This window comes from Ciconia boyciana, chromosome 7, assembly GCF_034638445.1.
Source record: "Ciconia boyciana chromosome 7, ASM3463844v1, whole genome shotgun sequence".
In the NCBI taxonomy this organism is placed as follows: domain Eukaryota; kingdom Metazoa; phylum Chordata; class Aves; order Ciconiiformes; family Ciconiidae; genus Ciconia; species Ciconia boyciana.
Window position 1 is genome coordinate 12,022,569 of NC_132940.1, and position 19,433 is coordinate 12,042,001.

Genomic DNA, 19,433 nt, shown 5'->3' on the forward strand with positions numbered 1-19,433 from the left:
ATTTTTCCCCCATCCAAAATTATCAACGGACCTCATCCCCAAAATGTAAATGCCGACTTTTTAAAACCCACAATTACCTCATTGTTTCCACCTCATTCAAGCTGTTTTATCTCTCACTTGATCTTGGGGCAAAACTTTATATCAGGCAATAATCAACTTAAAACACTGCCCCACCCCAGTTAATGCAGTCCGTGGCAGCAGTGAAGAGCCTGGAGTTTTAGGCTTGGATCATCAAATCTGCCTGAGCAGTAAGTCTCCCTAGCAGCGTGTGGAAGGAGGCTGAGGAGAGAGGTCATTACTCAAATGCATAGTGCAGATAAAACCATTTGTTTCTATCCTGGACTAGGCTGCAGGATATCCAGTGAGCAGAAAGGGACAGGAAAGGAGATGGTCAGGAGCCCCTGCACTATTGTATATTCAAACACCGGGACTTAAACTTCTGAATCAACTGGAAGGGCTGCAGGTAAAAAACTCAGGAACTGAGACATTATTTCCATTAGCAACCATACAAAGGTGAAATCTGGATCTTAAGGGAAAAGAAATTTTCTCAGTGAGGCTTCTGCCAAGTTACAGGGTTGCTGGGATTCCCTTTTGCTGGAGAGATGGAGGGTGGAACATGCAGGTACCATGGAGAAAACAGAATAGACACCACGTGAAGGACTGCCCTCAAAAACCAAGATGCAACGATAAGGTAACTTCTCCAGTAAAAGCAGGATCCCATGATACATTGATAGCAGAAATCTTGCGGGGGGATCAAAAAAATCAAAATACAGCTTGACAAGCCAATTGCTTTTGTCAGGTTAAAGTGGGTTTGAATCTTCACCTCCCATCCAAAATCCCAGCTCTAGTCTAGGCTGTTATGCACTACCCAACGTATTTGAAAACCCACCGTACTAGAATATGGTGGAAAGCATGATATATCTATTTACATATTTTAAAAGAAGGCAATTTGCTGTGGATAAGCCCTTTGGAAGCTGTGCTCAATTCCTTGTCACTGGGTACCTGCCCACACATATCTGGGGGAGAACTCCCCACAGGCCGCTGCTGTGTCTACAAAGGGCAAGTCAGGACACCAGTAACTCCAAGTCCAGGCTTCATGTTGGAACACAACTTCCCTTCTCAGTGGTAAAAGCTTCAAATACGCCTACCCTCAGACTAGCACTGCTTCTAAGAACACCAGATGGGACACCATGGCTCCTTAAAACAAGAAAAATGAAAGCTATCCACTTCACACTCACTTTTCAATGTCACTGTTCTTACAGGTCTTCTGCATGGTCTCCTGTTTACTGCTTTCACCATTACTCGTTGAGGGCATTTCTGTTGAGGGAAGAACAGACAAATTAGTAAGAGAACATTTGATCATTGCAATGAAATAGTCTGAGCAAGTTAGTTTCAGAAGCAGAGGACCCCGATGAGTCATCTTCATGCTGATTCTCGGAAAGAGAGAAAAGAAACTGATGCTACATGTCCCTGTCTGGCAGGGAGGCCCCCTCTCTGTACAGCACACTTCTATGATTTGGGGCTGAAGATACTGACCCTTGCAGATGTTCCAGTTGTTTAAGCCAGGATATAATTCAGAAAGGTTTGATGCAGCTGCCACACCAAAATGTACTTCTAGAAAGGTGGATCTGGAGTAAATCCACCCAGCCCAGACCCTGCTCTCAGCTTCTCCCTTTTTCTGAGACCCCTCAGACACAGACAAGGAGAAAAATACATGCCAGGTAACTAGTATGACAGAACAGTCTGCTCATAGCTCTCCTCCACCAGCAGTCCCATGGCTCCTCCCAGCACTGGAGGGGATGAGAGACACCAGTCAGAGCTGAGCCAGATGAACTGTCCTAGGGCCAGCCCCTGGGCTGTAGGTTCAGCACTGTGGCTTCAGGTAAAAGGTATGAAGGAAACAGCTCACAGCAAGTGCCATCAGGGCTGCTTCCTCATCACCTCTGTGGCTGTAGTTACTGAAGCTGAACACACCTAAAAGTGAGTGCTCCTACATCACAGAAAATAAGTGTGATTGCCTATCCCACAGAAGAAAATGCCTGCGATAGATATCCTATGCTCTCCATTTAATCATCATGCCCTTGGCAAAACTGGTTCCACACATCCCCCCCCCCCCCCCACTGGCAAGCAGTTATGTCTTGTAGGTACTTTCAAGGCTGGGAATCAAATGCCCAAAGCATTACAGTAACAGAACAGGGAACAAAATCATTGGGACAAGTCTCTTCAGGTCGCTGAGCTTCAGTTCCCTTCCTAAGGGAGCTGAAGCAGCACTGCCCAGCTCTGGAAATGGATTTGGCATCTACAGCTGGAAAGCGCCAGGTTTTATTATTCTCATATTTCCACTAGGTTGCTGCTTACGCTTCCAGTGCTGCTGGCATTAAATAAAAAAACCCAGGAATTGAATGGGTTTAACACCTCTCCCCCCCGTCCCTTAATGCTATGAGCTTTCAAATAATGCATGCAAAGGAACAATTTCACATTCACTTGTTTGCTCTGGAGTCTCAACTACAGCTCATGAAGTAAGAGAGATCCTAAAGTTCCCACTCTAAAGGTGCAGGCTTCAGAGCTGCAGGCTTTTCTTGCCATACAGAGGCCAGCAAGGACAAGACCTACCCAATAGATCATGACAGAAGTGTCTAGCATACCCTTTTAAAGAAGGGAAGATGATAAGAAAGCAGTTGAAAAAAACCCAAGCAACAGGTGCCTGCATAGTGTAAACCCCCAGCAGCTGAACACCACCATCACATAGTGAGGCTCTGACGGCTCCCTCTGTGATACAGCAGTTTGTCTTTCAGTGACACGACAGCAAGTCAATCCAACCCCTATCTCTTATCACCATACCAATACCAGTTAGGGTTGCATTTTTGGGAACTCCCCCCGACTGCCATTGACTACAGTTAATTGTGCTCCCCGACTGCCATTGACTACAGTTAATTGTGCTGTAAAGTTTCAAAAAGATAGCATGACTCTATGTGCATACATATCTGCTGGTACTGTGCAAGAGCATTTGTAACTACCATTTGCCTAATTACTGGCAATCAGAAGATATGGAATATTCATCTGCCCTCCTGTAGCATACAAATTAATAATTTACAAGTTCAACACTCACCATCGCTGGCCCATTTAGAAAACTCCGGTGTTATTCGAGTACTGGGTGTGCCACCACTAAAAGAGAAAAGGGCAAAATGCTAAAGGTTGAATATGGAAAATATTACTGCTCAGAAGAAACTACCCCTTCCATCCACTAGTTCTCTCTCAATACTTCTATCCGACAGTCTAGGCGCCAAAATGTGAGCAGTTGGCCTGCTGCAGGAGTTGTTTTTGTGCTAGTCTACATTTCCACTAGTGTTCTCCCAACCTGCACTTCTGGCTGCAACCTCTGCTGAATCACACGGGGGTTGTGATGCTGACTGAAGGTTTGGGATTCAAACAGCACCTGTGACCTAAGGCTCATTTTTGAATACACTATTTGAAAGATGAAAGCCTTACTCGTGAACAGAAATCGTCTGTGTTGCAATAGCTTCTCCCTTTAAGAATAACTTTACACCTTCACAAGCCCCATCTTTTCCATCTTCCCATGTGAAGAACAACAGCATTGAAGTACAGACAACTCCTAACTCTGTACATTCTCTTGCAAGCCAGTAACAGAGACTGTAAGAGACAGGAATCTTCTGAGCAGGCTGCACACCTGTGACTGTATAACATTTTAGCTCTATGAGCTAAGACAGTTGCACTCAAAAGGTAATGTAGGCTCATGCTTCAGGGCATCAGCTGCCTTACTGCATTTCTACAGAAACTTGCCAGAATTTCAAAGTGCTTTTATAAGCAACATCATCTCTCCTGTTTTAGAGATGGGCAAACAAGTCCAGGAGACATGCAAGGACTGTGCCCAAACAGCAAAACAATGTATTAGGTGCAAGCCACATGAAGGAACTGGGTCTCCTGGCCTCAGGTCCTCAGTCATCTCACCAAGCACTAAGCGTCCACAGCCACTGATAAGGGATACCCCGATATCCTCCTGCTACAATACACTTCCCTGGCTGTGAAGGAGCTTCAGTATTTTTGAGACCCTGCCTGTGCACTAGCACGGTTAGTAAAGCATTGAACAGACCAATGGTTTGGATCCAGTGTGGCAAATGCCACTTTTCTATGGACTGGAACCTAATTTTGAACTAGTGTTTGTGACAGGCTAAGCAGTAAGAAAACTTCATTTCACTGCTCTATCAATCACTTCAACCTTGACCTCACAGGATCACTCAGTGAAAGAGATAGAGGGGTAATTTCAGCCCTGTTTTATGCAGGGCAGAGGGCTTAGAAAGCAATCCTACCTCCCTGTTAAGACTCATTTTATTTGCCTGAAATGCTACCCCAAGTGCCCTGAACGCTGGCTGCCTACATTCTCCACATATGTATGTGGGCAGAGTACACATCACACCCTGACCTGCCCAGAGCCAAAGGCCGAAGGATTTGTTTGTGTACCCCACAACACATAATGGGATGCAATGAAATCATACCCCAGGTGCCAGACTCCTAATGTGCCGAACAAGATTCGGATGGCATCACGTTATACTACTACTAAGAGGCCACATTTCATCATGAAGCAAGATGATGCATAAGGTCTTAGTACAGCACAGTTTCCCCATCGCCAGAATTCACCTTCTGTCCAGCACTGTTCAGGCAGAAGATGGCACTAGCTGGGCAGTGGGGTGGTTAAGGGAGGGAGAGTGAGAGCCTCAAAGCCTCATAAGCAAGGTAGAAATGGAGACCCACCTGTCACACTATGCTTCTTTCTAAGTCTTTTTTTGTTACAACCCTTGTGTTCAAGTGAACGGGTATTTTCCACAAATTTGGATTCCCAAAAGTAATGAAAGCAAATTAGAAAGGCACAGTACTCACTTTAAAACAGCACCTCGGAGCGCTTCCCTCTCTTTGGCTTCTCCTGGCTCTTCCCCAGTGCAAGGGATAACGTCTGCCTCTGTGTACCTGAGCACAAGGGGTTAAGGAATGTACAGCCTTGCTGCAGATAGTGGAAAGGCTTTTGAGATGGTTAGGACACTATCTGGGATACAGAACAAATTAATTCCAACTGGGAAAACCTCAAAAGAAGAGGGGCTGGTATCCATGGAGGGGTTTGCTTTTAAATCCTGGATTAAAGTTTTGTTTTAGGCGGAAAGAAACAGAAAAGTCTTTTGACAGCAACATGACACCACAGCCTCTTAAAAGGGGAAAACCAGTTCCTCAACCTCTGCAAGCCTAACTTGCACAATTCCACTATTTCTGTTTGAGGTACAGAGATCTTTTACCAGCTAAGGGGTGGAGCTTCAGTTGTAAAGGCTGGTATGGATTTCAATAAAATCTAATTCTATAGCTATACATTCCTCCTCATCACAGCTAAGTCAATGTCTGCCTAATACCCTTGCAGGGATTCCTCCTGGATGGCTGTACAGCTGCTGCAGGGCAGAAGTCTGCCCACAGCTCTCCCAGAGCTGTGTCCAAAGAGCCGGGCTCCCAGATGGAGAAGTTCCCAAAACTGCCCTTAATGACACTTATGCCCATGAACTCTCTAATGAAAGGAAAAAAATTCAGTCTCTCACAGTGGCAAGTGAACAATGCTTTGAATGTTTACTGCACAAATCCCTTGAAAACAAAGAGGTGTCTTATGGAAAATGAACTCAATTCCTACTCATGAAGCAGGAAAAGCTATCCATATGGAAGAAACCTGGATGGAGACAAGAGATTGCTTATGAAACGGAATAGAGAAACACTAACTTAGATCTCCTGCAGTGTCTCCTATAGACTTCACCAACCGGGTCTGAAGTAGTGCTGCATCAACAGAAGGATCTCAAAGGCAGCAACCAGGAATCCCTCCTAGTTCAAATAACATGGGAACGGGGGAAGGTGGTGCCATTTCCCATAGGGCTGGGCACAGATTATCCACCACTGCCCAGGGGAGTGCTGTATGAAAGCTAGCTGAAGATGCAACTCCAGGTTGCCTCTCAGTAAGAGCCTTTCAAAAACGATACTGTGGTTTCCCGTATTCAAGTGTGTCGTCCCCATCCACATCCAGGTCAGCGTCGCTGTCTGGATTCTCCTTGCCGCTGCACATGATAAACCCAGAACCTGGAAGAAAATAAAACATGTGGATGAGTACTTGAATGGGAGACAAAGTGAAGGAGATCTCCTAAGGACAGTGGGACAGCACCAGTCTGCAGGCTGTCCTTTACTCTTAACAGCCTCACAAAAGGTACCATCTCTAAAGACTGCACAAGGACAATTTTCTGAAGACCGCACAGAAAATACTCACAGAAATGGATGCTGGATTTTATGCTCTAAGATGCCCCTCAACACTGAAAACAAAACATTCTTGAACTTTTGCTCTCCACATGAGTTATTAGAAAGTTGAAGGCACTGGAAGTGTCTCTCTCAAAGGCAGAAAAAAAATTGAAGCAAATAGAGAAGACTGATTTTTCATAGAAGTAGTTAACACAAAAACTACACTACTAGCAGGTAAGAGAAGGCCACAGGGACATTCTGACTTAGTCCTTACTTCAGGTGCAGAGGGCAGGCAGAGGCTAAAATAAAATTAGAAGTATCTTTTTTTTTTTGTAATGCATTTAGTAATGGTTTAGATTTTTACAATATAAAATGTTTAAGGAAAGCAAACCTCTTTCTAGGAAAAGATCAGACTCCACAGTCATTAGCAGCCCCTTACAAGTATTTATGTGAGCAAATTCCAGTGCAAGCCAACAAGAGTCCTGCACTTCCAACAAGGGTGGATCAGGCACAAGCCCAGTCTCAATTCCAGCAGGAAGCAAGAGTAAACAGTTACACTCAAGACTGAACTGTGTAACAAGTGCCACTCTCTAACAATATATAAATTTATTTTGGTTCTCAAGCATTCTGTTGACTGTGTTATTGCTGATTGTAACCAGACTTCTTTTAATTGAATCCGCATGCAGGCACCTACAAAGATGATCCTTCACATGATATTTGCTGCCTAAGGTTTATTAATGGAAACTAAGGAAAACATGTATGGCTGGTGAGCTCAGTCTGTGGCTAGACCAGGGAGCACATCCCACTGGCAAACACTGAAAGAGTAAGATAGAGGTAGCCTTGGCTTTGCACAAATGCCCCAGAAGTGGTACATTTCTGCACTGTGAACATGGTTTGAAGTGCAGAAGGCAGGTTAATGTAGGAGCACTGAATATAAGGTGCATGTCAGAAGAATGGGGACATTCCCAAGGGTTAGAGTAGCCCTTTTAGTGCTACAGATGTCTGAGTCTGTTCATCCCACGGGGCTCTCACCAGCACACTTACACAAGCTTGTGCTGCCAGCAGCAAACTTGCACTTTCCCAGCCCAGAAGAGTGAGCTGTATTTCTAACAGTCTACATCTGTGCAGAGAGCAGGGCAAGGTGAAGGTCTCATTTCCAAGGACACCATGCAGACACAGTTCTTTACTGTCGCTCTCTAGGAACGGATGCTCTCGCTGATTCATTAAGTCACCAATAAAATTTGTTTATATGGATTTGATATTTCTCTTCCCTGAATATAAAGAAGGTCCTTAACAAGTGATAACCGTAGCATGACAATGATTTTAAGACTAACCTTTCCCTAGAAGCATAAACTACCTTTTACTTCAAAGTAATTGCCAGCCTTAATTTTCAGCAGAGGTAACAAAGCTACCATCGACAATGCAGCATCCACTGTCTGTGCTAGGTACTGCAGGAGCCATCCATGCTCGTAGGTCAGCTCTGCGGTGTCAGTGGGGCCGCCCTCTTCCAGCAGACCCCTTATAAAGTGTTTCACGTACTGGCTGCATGCTGCCAGCCAACACGTGTCAGGAGCTGCCTTCTCTTGCTGCAATGGCTCATCTAGTAAATCTCGAATCCTTCAGTTCATCACAATGTTTGGGAGAAGATTTAGAGGAGTAAGAGAGACCTGTCAAAGAAGCTGGATAGTCTTTCAAAGCTGCCTTAGAAGTCGCAGTGGGCAATGGGGTGGTAATTTACAGGTATGGCATTTAACCTGCAGTAACACCATCCCCTGCACCTGGCATTACTTTAGCCCATCACTTCTCAAAGGCCATAAACTTTGGACACACAGGCCTTCATTTTTCTTGTAGCTGTGGGAAACACAAATCATGCAAAGCTGGAGCTGTGACTTGGCCAGTCCCAGAGGTGATCTGAATGTTAGCCAGACAATGAATACTTGGAGCAAGTCCCTGGGCGGGGGGAGGTGTCCAAAAGAGTGAACATAAGTGGGACTGCTCCCTGTGTCCCTCTCTCTGCAAGGATGCCAAGCACACAAAAAACATGCACCTTTCCATCAATTTTGTTTCAAAGTGACTCAAGCCAAGTAGTGGTTTATGGTTAGAGCTTAAGAAAAGAAGATCTGCTTACTGCAATACCATTTACAAATATTAAGGCACCTTGACTTCAGAATCCTGGTGTCCTTGCTCTCAAAACCTTTGTACTTAAGAAAATCCCTTTTAAGTCTGTAAGGAAAATACTCCACAGAGCTTTTGATGAATCTAGCTCTATAACAGGAACCACTGCATTCCCAACAGAGTACTATACTCCCTACACAGGGCGGGTACAGAGGAAGGGTTTGGACACTATGTGTTATGATGACAGATACACACTGGGATGATCTGATACAGCATTTAGTCAGAGAGGAGGGCATAGCAGAGAAATTAATAGGTTAAGATGAGGGGCAGGAGAAGGGCAAATTTTATTTTCTGATCAAACAGGGATTCCAGGCCAGGGCCTAAAGGAAGCTGCAATAAGGTGATCCAACTCTCAGATTTTCACCAAATATGGATTTTGTTTTTGTTTTTTTGGTTTTTTTTTTTTTTTTTTTTTTAACATGGCCAAGTGCAATCCATTGCAACATGGTAAAAAAATCTGATTCGGAAACTGTATGCTAAACAAAGTAACCTCCGTGTACCCACAAAAGACTCTGAATATAAGCTGTGCTATCAGTTTTAGGACTTCGGAGGCTGCTTTAAAAAAAAAGAAAAACAAAATCCACAAAATATGTTTCCAATGTGAACCAAAAGGTCCATAAATCCCAGTACTGCCACTGCATGCAAGAGAACACCAAAGAACAGGATGCAAAGCTTGGTCCAGCATCACCTGCGGAGCGAACCGCCTGCCACCGGCATCCTAACGCCCTTTCATCTGCAGCACGGATGGATTTTGAGGCCAGTTCCAGCGGGCTGGGGTTTGGTGCCACAATTTCGACCTGACCCTCCTTGTCTAACTTCCTGGGGTTGCTTCCATGCACAAAGCCAGTGAAAACACCCACACAGCTGTTCAAATATTTGACGTCTGAACTGCTTGACATTATTCATTCATCTCAGGCTCATTCAAACCAGATTTCTGGACAAGTGCTGTTATAAATGGATTAAGAGGACTACTAAATGCAAGGAAGGCCTGATAGGATCACACCTGCTTCTCGCTACCTCAGCCCAAGTGTAAAGAGGGCTCACAACTTCCAGCTCATGCTGGCAGCATACATTGCCATCCAGGAGCAAGGAAAATGTGAAATGGAGTGCAGAGGGTGTCGAGCACAATAAAATGACCTTTGCAATGCCATTGTTTTGGACCTGCTAAAGGAGAACGCGAGCTTCCAGAAGAGCCCCTACTTGGGTGACTGCAATTCAACAGTGTGCACTGGGAACAGGGAAGGGTTCCTCCAGCAAGACTTGGCTTCTGAAGGTCGTGCAGTAATTCACAGCCATCAGCAACACTGCCTAGAGCAGACACCTAAAGCCAGTGTCGCTATCCAGAGGTCAATGCTTGGGACCGCAACTGTATCCCAACGTGTTAATGAAGTGAAATCTGACAACTGAATGGTAAGTTGTGAGTTTGACCTAGGAATTCACAAGAAACACGATCTGTTATTCACAGAAGCAGCTGCGACTCTTACAAGGAGAGGCACCCAAGGTCTGAAGAACGTAATTCCACATGTGAACTTGAAAACACTGCTTTCGGATGAAAAAAGAACAAACCAAAATGCAGACTCTCCTATACCTTTCCCTTTCCTTGTTGAAGAATTTTTTGCTCTTGCTGTGCATTTGGTAGGAGGCAACGGCTTGTCATATGCTGCCAGCCCTGATACAATTAGCCTCCCGATGCTAAAGCAGCACAATCCTCTGACAGTCTTAATCCTAGCTGCTTCCTTAAGGTCCAGACAAACAGGAGTGAGCAGGCAGGTCAGACGCCTGGGCCATTAAGCAGAGAAAAAACAAAGTTACAGCTCTGTCTCCAATCCCCATTGCTCTTGTAGCCAGGTGCTCTGACAAGCAATTCCAGCACTGGTATTGAGTGGCACCTCTATAAACCCTGTGACAGTTTGGGAGACAAACTCCCCCATCAATCAGAATGTAGCTATCAAGATCACTTACCTAGAGCGCCCGCCACCCTCCAGCACTGTGTACACAGCTTTGCTTGGGCTGGCCTCAGAGCAGTCTGCCTGAGCACCAATTCAAGGTAGTTTCTGAAAAATTTAGGTACTCTACACAAGCAACAGTGTTTCTGAAATACTGATGCAGAGCTCTGAAAAGCAGAAAAAATTTGCACACCTCTTCGCTACCACCAGGCTGCAGGTACTGGCAGGCTATAGGAATCAGCTGAACTTGAAGGAGACTGGAAAACACTTCCCACTTTCTTTCATGTGCCTATTGATAATGGCTGGAGAAAAATTTCATCAGAAATCCTTTTCTTCCCCTTTCCGTAAGTTTTCATAGCACTTCGGTTTCTCCCAAGCCGACCCTTATGCCTAAGCATCCTCTCCGACCTGCGCGCTGCTTCTCAAATCTCACCTCCTTTGTGCAATCCCCCGATGACTGGTCATCTCAACATCTCTTAAGTGAATGGCAGCTCAAGCTAAGATCGAGAGTCATTAACATGATGTATAAGCAGATTCACAGAACAGAAAAAAGGGCCTCACATTCAAGTCCCTCCTTTTCTCCATCATGTTCAGTGGCAGATGGTCAAAGTGACAACATATGCTGCTTCAGGTGTTGGCAGCACTGCTGGCTCCTGCGCAGGCATGAGCTCACACGGAGACTTATGAGCTCTACTCTTGGGAGTAGAATGGTAAGACAACCAGACCAGCGCAGACCCAAACGACCACAGCCAAATTTCATCAGCACAGGTAGGAAAGCGCAGACCTACTGTGCCCCATCTCTTCTCCTCAACTCCTATCTGGGCAGATAAGTCAGTTTTGGGGGCCAGCTGTTTTGTATACATTTAATTATCACTCCAAAAAAGACTGAGGAACAAAACCAAGATGTTGGTATTATTTACACCACCATTATGAATGCAGCTACTAGATGCTGCTCATCTGTTTAACTAGTGTTTCTCCTGTTTGGCCCCCGAAGAATGGAGGGGTCAAATCTATATTGGAAATATTCTAGAAATCCAGAATTTTGTGCAAGTTCTGTAAGCAGGTCTAAATCCAAATCCATCTCAGGGACATGCAGCTCTACTGGGGCCTGTTTTGGCTGGGAAGAGGCATTCATTCTGCTTGCAGGTAATTTACACGTGTTCAGGAAAGAAGAAAAAAAGGCTCCCATAAATCTCCAGAACTGCAGCCTTCGCTAATTACACTCCTTGCAGTCCTTGCAATAACCCCCTTCTACACAACCTCCCTTTCCAGCACGTTCACTCTATTTTCTTAACGAAATGTCACTCGTTGGCTTCTTGGAGAGTAAAAACAATGAAGGCAATAAAAGTAGTTTATGCAGACACACGGCCAGGCCTCACACACACTTCCCAAGAATGGCTCTAAACTGGGTTTATTTCATCAGCTGCTGAAGTATCCCAAACTAGTACTAAGAGGACAAGGTGGCACGGATGCTGTTTTATTTTAAAAGGCATTTGGGAAGAAAGAGAAAGCCATTAGAGACTCTTGAAAACAAGAGGAAGGCAGAGACGAGGCCATCCTGAACAGCAGTCTTTCTGCGGATCCATAACACTTCCCCAGCCATACTTTCAGACAGTGAAATTGTTCCCCCATTTTTTCCTAGCACAAACAGGGATAGAATAGTTCTTCTGTTGACTTTCCCAGCCTGTTCCACGAAAAATGACATTCAGAGGCCATGAGAAACTGCTTGCAGAACAAGGGTTTCATTTCTCTGGAGCCAGATCCATTTCAAGCAAAACAGTGATTTACCTGGAAAACTGACACCCAACTGTGTCGTTACAGCGTACACCTGAAATAGCAGATGCATCCATCCGATGCCGCCTATTAGCTCCCACAGAGGCACAAATGGGCTGCCAGAGATCTGACTGCTTACCAGCGTCTCAGAGGCTTACAGTGATCTTTGCTAACAGATCAGAGGAACAGCTGCCTTTAAAGAAAGGGCCATATAATTTTATGACCATTAACATCATTTCACAGCAGTGTGCTGAACAAAGGGCAGACAAGCTCCGCTGTACAGGATAAGAGCCAGCTGCTGCAAGGCTCGGGGAAGAGGCTTCCCCACCCCTCACAGCACTGAGGAGTATTCCAGAGATTTCTTTTATGCCTCTCTGTAACCCATCAGGTGTGGATCATAGCTGCAAAGGGGAAAACAGACTCAGAGCAAAGGTCTGATCTGGTGTGGCCATTCACACGTGGCTGCCTCCTGGAGCCTAACGCTGGCATCACGCACTAAGGTGAGAACAGTCTCATGTCTATCTCAAAGGCTGCTCTTCAAAACCCAGAGCTGAAGTACAGAAGCAGGAGCAACAGCCACAGTCTTTGCAGCTATGGCTCATTTTCCACAGTCAGGGAAAGGTGGATCTGAAAGCTTTTGTTCCCCTGGGGAGAGGGTGGAAACAAACAAAAAAGGAAGAGGGAGAATTAAAGTAATCTTGAATCACTAAGCAGATTCACATCACTGGATCAATAAGCACCACTGACAGGGATCACAGGAATGTCGCAACTTTGCCAATAATAAAGCAGCACAGCAGAGCTTGGAGGATGACTTTTCTAAGGCAGCCGAGCATGAAGCAGCAAGGCTGGTGAACAGCTGAAAGTGACACCCTGGCTTACAGCGGGCCACTGCCAGCAGCAGGGCTCGATGCAGTTTGCTTTAAATAATGATGAGCACAGAGACTGTACTTGTAGGGGAAAGACAGCCAAGGACTGCAAAACCAAGGGCTAAATTTCATGGGCCAAACCCATATGTTCTTCCCCCCAAACTAATTCTTTTCGAGGCTGGAAAGAAGAAAGAAAAATCAGCGCTAATTTAATCAATTGATCAGCCTATTGATTGCAAAACTGGAGCTGCTAGTTAGCCGTGTGCTGTAATGCCCTCAACTCTGAAACCACAAAACACATCATTGATTTCTTCACTTCCAGCTCCAGAACAAGAAATAAAGCCGGGCTTTCAGCGGGAAAGCAACTTCCTCGTCCAGGGAAAAGATGCAAGCAAAAGAGAAGAAAGGCCAGGAAACAGGGACAGCCGCACCTTGCGAGGTTCAAACTGAAATTAGTTACAGATGCAGTGACGGTGTCTTGTGTAAACTCTATCGATTGGGTGGCTGACAGTCTTGGGAGCCTCCATACTAGGACAATCAATCCGGCTGCAGTGTCACCTGCCACTTTGCTGAACAGTTGACAATGCAATTATCCAGTGTGGAGGCAGGGAGTTGGCGTGTGTCAAACGCAGTTAGCCACTTTCCGGGCACTACTCGATAATGCGTTTCACCGCCGAGTGGAAGAGACGACATGCGGAGACAGGAGCTGTTTAGAGCCATTGAGACCCGTGCTCCCTTTTTCCTTTAGAAAAATCTCACTGCCCCTGACTTAACAACTGTATTCTAAAATGCTATTAAAATCATGTCAATCAACTATTGGGTGCTTAAGGCTGAAGTTTGACCTGAGTGTCCAAGAAGCAGGTTGCAGTTCTAGCAAAACTGCAGACACTTGGAAAAAAAAATAAATTATCAAATGACTGTCTTAAAGCCTGGGACTTTCAAAACCAAAGCAGACAGATCACTAGAAAAATGGATTGCAGAGAGTAGCTAAGCAAGTACAGCAGATGGGACCGGAAGATCTTATGCTACTTGTCTGAGATCTAGGAAAATTGAAGTTTAAAGGGATGCTGTCAACTTGAAACCCAGTCAATTTCAAAAAATTGAGTAGTTTCAGGTGCTCTACCTGCTCCCTTACTCCCCCTGCCAATTTTCACAGTGTTACAACTGCATTTTCTGTTTTCTTTTTAATTATTTTTTTTCCTCCTTCCTCTGTTGCTGGGTGACAGACATCCCTTCTCCTCCTCCAAGTACGATACATAATACTGCCAAACAGAGAGAATTCCCCTTCTTCCCACAGAAGATCTTTCCCTGGTTAGAGTGACTGTCAGCGTTATGTAAATCAAACAGCAAGGTTTAGTTGATCGTGCTCCTTTCAGCTAATGCGTTCTGGCAGTTTGAGCATAAAAATTAGGTTCTTACATTTTTGCATGTGTTCAAGTTAACAAAAATGTATTATCAACAATCATGACTTAACAGCTGTAAGCATCAATTTCTTTTTTTCAGTTAAAGTGATTTTTACTTTGCCGAGTCCCACTGATTACTGTGTTCCAAAATGAAAACACTGTTCCTTGAAGCATTATATGAACTTTAAACACACGTGATATCAAGCATCAATTACATGGTGGGTCATGATGGCTGCTGTACATAAGGCAGGAATTCTGATTTTTTTATTTTTAAATCACATACTATTCTCATCTGTTTGTCCTGCTCACTAAAGTCAACTTCTGATATTAATATTCAGTACAATACCCAAGAGACATTTATTAGCCACAGAATCCCTCAAATTCTATATGTGAATACAAACTATGGAGAAGTAGTCACGTAGAGCCCATCTGATTATTGTATATAACACTATGTAAACATATCTTAGCATTTTTAGGTCAAGTATTACCTTATGGACAAGTACTTGCTCTCAAAGGAGAGAGGTGCAAACATTAAGGAGTGCTTGGGCTACTCCAACAGACAAGTACAAAGTACCGTCCTTCAGCAACAGAGGGATTACCAGGATTACCACCATTTTACACAAGGGCTGAGGTAAGGCGTACGAGTGCTCTGGGACTGAGCAGCACTCTAAAGGGGGGATAAGGCATAGAATAAGCACTTGAGAAACACAAAATTTATACTTCTCTCCCACTTGGAAGCTTACAGCAGGTAGAAGTGACCAGCAGAAGGTAGCAAACCAGACATAGGAAGGCTAAAATACCAAGACTGAGGCTGGGGAGGAGGCTCAGATGTATAGATGCATTCACCTTAGAGACTAAGCAACGAGGGACGCCGACACTGGAAACGTGACAGAGAAAGGCACTGAACTGAGCTCTTACTAAGTGGGAGGAATATTAAGAATTTCATTATGGCAAAGATTCCCTATACTCTTACCACAGACTGCTCTTGCATCCAAGCTGAAGTTTGCTTTAGCCTGCCAGGGTAAAATGAATGAATTCTGACTCATCTACACAGAAATGGGGAAGATGATTCTAGTTACTAGACCATTCTTCCAAAAGGCCTAAATATGCCAGTGACATCCTCTATTTCGCACAGTCTCTTAGGAGAAATCACACTTTTACTGTTCAGCTCAAATTCTTTTACTGAATTTTAGTAGATCACTGTATACCCTGACTAGTATGATCTTAAATGCAGCCTGAACCTCCTGGCATGGAAAAAATGGAAAGTCTCCTTACCTCCTGAAGCTTTCCTGCATGCCTCATTATATTTTATCTGAAAAAGAGGGCACAGCTGGCTACTAGGTGAGATTCTAGAGCAAGACTTCTAAGCTCCGCTGCCAGCTTTGCTACTATCTTTATAACATTAGAGAAGATGCTTCTCTATGCTTCAGTTTCCACATACGTGTCAAACACAGATTTTGTGGAGTTTTGTTGTAGAGTTTGATGTTCATGAAATTGCACTGAGAAGCACAACTGGGTTTTCCTCCTTTATTTGGAGCTTCCTGCAGGCAGGTACCAGACACAAGCAAAGGCATTGTGTTCACAAACACCTGCTGCTAAGGCAGGAGAATTGAAAAGCATCTACTTAGATTTTGAGGACAGGATCTCACACTTGAGAGCGTGCTTCTAATGTTGCATGTATTTAGAAGGAGAATAAACTGGAGGAGCATATAGCTATTGCCCCAATGCTCTTTCTTGGACAACTAACCCATGCTGGATGAAGGCTGGCCTACAACATTTGCTGCTCAAACTGAAGCACATCTTGATTCTGCAGAGACAGAAAGCTGACAGTGGGACTGCAGCCATCTGCTGGAAACTTTTAGACTTTTTAATATAGTCCCACTTTCCAGGCAGCTGCCCTAATTGTACATGACATGAGATCCAATGCAAACAGGCACCCAAGGATAACTGTAGTTTGTTACAGCTTGTAAGGCTTTACCAAGTCCCTCTATGCATATGCTAAGTTGTACTCTTCTTTTCCCTTGATAAGACATTAACAAACAGATACAAGTCCTTTGCTAGCTTGGGAGGAGGGCAACACAGAGAAATAAAGAAAAGCACAGAGAAATAAAGAGAAACTTCAGAGTCAAGTAATCCCTGTGTGTGTCTCCTTCTTCAAGAGTATTGCAATCTATCGCACAGATCCTTGTCATGTTGATCTTTCTTAGAAAGTATCCTTCCCTGAAAATGCCCTGCTTACCATTTTAACATTTTCAAAGTCTTTCTCTCTCTGCGTTATTTTTGATGCAACTGATCTGCTGAAGGAAAAGGAACCCAGAAGAGCAGTGGTGCCCGGAGGAAGGCTTTTTGGTGGGGGAGCTGGAGAGGAGAAGAGAAGGACGGGGTGGGTGGAGAGAACTTAGCTACAATTCTTCAATTCTTTCATATCTAAAGAGGACAGCAATCTCTGTTCTATCAGACCGCGCGGTTCGTGCTTTAAATGGTACTTGCTGCTAGCTTGCTTTCCCTGTCTCTGTCTCTCTCCCTTTGAAGCAGACTGGACAGCTTCCTCAAGCTGGCGTTATCACTCCCTCTAACCACTCTTGGCAGGCAATCTAATTCCCCCTGAAAAGGTCACCGCCATTTTAACTGCCTTTCAATCACATTAAGCACGCTGCCGCTCGTGCTCAGAGCACTGCGCCTGCAGCTCTCCTGACTGAGGTGCGATCGATAAACTGACATCCCGTCCCCCCACCTGATCTCCCCAACCGCCCCATCCGCCGCTCGCCTCCTTCCCCTCTCCTGGACAAGCCACCTTCCCGGAACGGACGGCGAGAGACCAAGTGACAAAAACGTCTCCTCAAATGTGAGGCAGCAGAAGGGAGCTGCTAACCTGGCATTTGCTAATCTTTGTCCCATCTGCTAAGAAACAGAAGGGTGCAAGCATCCCCCCCTCCTTTCCTAGACCTACAGAGGCAGTGACTTCACAGGACAGTTTGCTTAGGCACTGGTCCAGACACCTTTGAAGCTGTGTTACAAAGAACAAGCCTCCCTCAAGCTTCCCTCAATGCAATCATTACCGTTATCTCTCCCCTGCTTCTTTTTTTTTTTTTTCAGTTACGAGTTATGTGTTCCACCCATCGATCCCTGTGTAAGACACTGTTTTAAGTCCTCTTGCCTTTTGACTGTGCTAAGCCGTTTAAGAGATGACAGCGGCTTCTATCAGTGCAAAGCTGATGCGATTCTTTTCAGATAAAGCACTTTTTTTCACTCCCCCCCTTCCTTTCCCTTCTTTCAAGTAAGAGACACACACACAAAAAGAGACACTGAATCTTTCAAAGAAAAAAAAAACCTTTTGAACTTCCCTCAGGAATTCTTTAAAGGGATAACCTTACAGTGTAAACACCGAGGGTAATGTGCATCCATTCTGGAGAGGGAACAGAAGAATTGCTACAAATATGTTGAGCGTTAAAAAAAACCATCAGAGAGGGAGCCACTTGATGCTTTCACTTGCGAAGCCTTGTTGGCTTCTTAAACACAGAAACTCATTAGACAAAGATGGCATGAAATAATCCCCTGCAACAAAGAGCTTCGGAGAGGGATGATCCAGAGACGTGGGGATAGATGGTTACTGAACGTTCAGGTATTTCAAGAGACATTTTAGTCTTTTGACACTGTTCTAAGATAGGGAAATATTTGATTATTACATCTGTATATCTTTTCACTTTGAAGCATGAGCTTGATTTAAACAGTGCTTGGTATTTCTTACTGGTAGCCTTCTGTACCCATCCCAAACAGAAGCAAGAACTCTCCTGCTACAAACCCCTACTTTAAGCAGGACCTCTGCTGAAAGAAAGTGGTTCCAAATCCTATATAATTGCCAATAATCTGAATTTACATCCTGCAGTTTTGGGTAAGCAAATTAAGTGATAGCAAATGATGCTTTAAGAAGCCAGGAGGACAGCTAGAAGTACAAAATATTTCCTGACTGAAAGCCTTCACCAAACCCAACAGCTTAAGAGACAACATACTGATCCCAGCACTTCTCAGTTCCATCATATTCCTACTTGCTGCCATCTCCTGTTCTTTCCACCTGATGCCTCAAGGATGCCAAGCCATGGCGGGCAAGAAGGTGTGCTTTGGCTCTGCTGCACTAGACCCAACCAGGGATTTGCAGCTGCAACACCAACACAGAAGACAAGGAATTTCCACCTTCTAAGACGGCCCCCCCAGGTGAGAGGAGCAAGTTTTCCCTGCAACCCCTTTGGAAGCAAGAAAGCTTCATCCCAGGAATCACACAAGTGAGAGCTTCAGCCTGTGATTGCTCCCAACTATTAGACCACCTTTCGGAAAACCTGAGCAGGGCTGTTCGCTTCCCTGACCTTTCTGTTTTCAAGAAGAAAAACCCCTGGATCTCCCAGCCTTCCCCCACCTGACAACCTGGCAGGATCTTTCATATAATTAGCAAAGAGTTTTCCTCACCTTGAGAGTGATATGAACTTTGTCCATTAACCAAAAATGACAAGCAGCAGCAGCCAGGACCTGTGTTAAGTTTGAGTCACTTCTGTAATGCTGCCCAATGGTCTGACCGACTCATGCAATACACGCTGGCCACAGTGTCCTGCTCTCCCTTCTCCCAGCTGCGACATCTTGTCAAAGCAACACACCATTAAAACTGAAATTAATGAGACACACTAACATCTATTTTCCCCTCTGGTTTTATGTATTTCCCCATGTCATCTCTTTAGACACTGGTGACATCCCTGTGGCCTGGAAAAGGCTGTCTGGCATTATAAAAGGCCTTCAATTTCCACATCGCTGCTACTTCTCAGCAAAGGGAACAGAGCCAAACACAAAGCCTCAGGTGATGGGAGTTAACGAGGGCCTTGCCAACTCCAGACAAAGCAGTTTTAAGCACTGGAAAGCATCTCCAAAACGTTGTGCTGTGCTTCAGGGCTCTAAATTAAGAATTCTGTCCCTAAAACAAGGCAAGAGCCAACACTGGCAGAGAAAGGAAA

General features: G+C 44.7%; 1 protein-coding gene across 4 annotated transcripts in view; it reads right to left on the reverse strand.

Moving 5' to 3' along the window:
* Window positions 1-19,433, reverse strand: part of RNF220 (ring finger protein 220) — a 225,286-nt gene that overhangs the window by 25,985 nt on the left and 179,868 nt on the right. For all 4 annotated transcript variants that reach the window (XM_072866892.1, XM_072866891.1, XM_072866890.1 and 1 more), the window contains 4 exons: window positions 6,024-6,120; window positions 4,897-4,983; window positions 3,110-3,165; window positions 1,239-1,317 (listed from right to left, as the gene is read on the reverse strand). In XM_072866892.1, coding sequence (XP_072722993.1) covers window positions 1,239-1,317; window positions 3,110-3,165; window positions 4,897-4,983; window positions 6,024-6,120 — 319 coding nt within the window. The remainder of the gene's footprint in view (window positions 1-1,238; window positions 1,318-3,109; window positions 3,166-4,896; window positions 4,984-6,023; window positions 6,121-19,433) is intronic.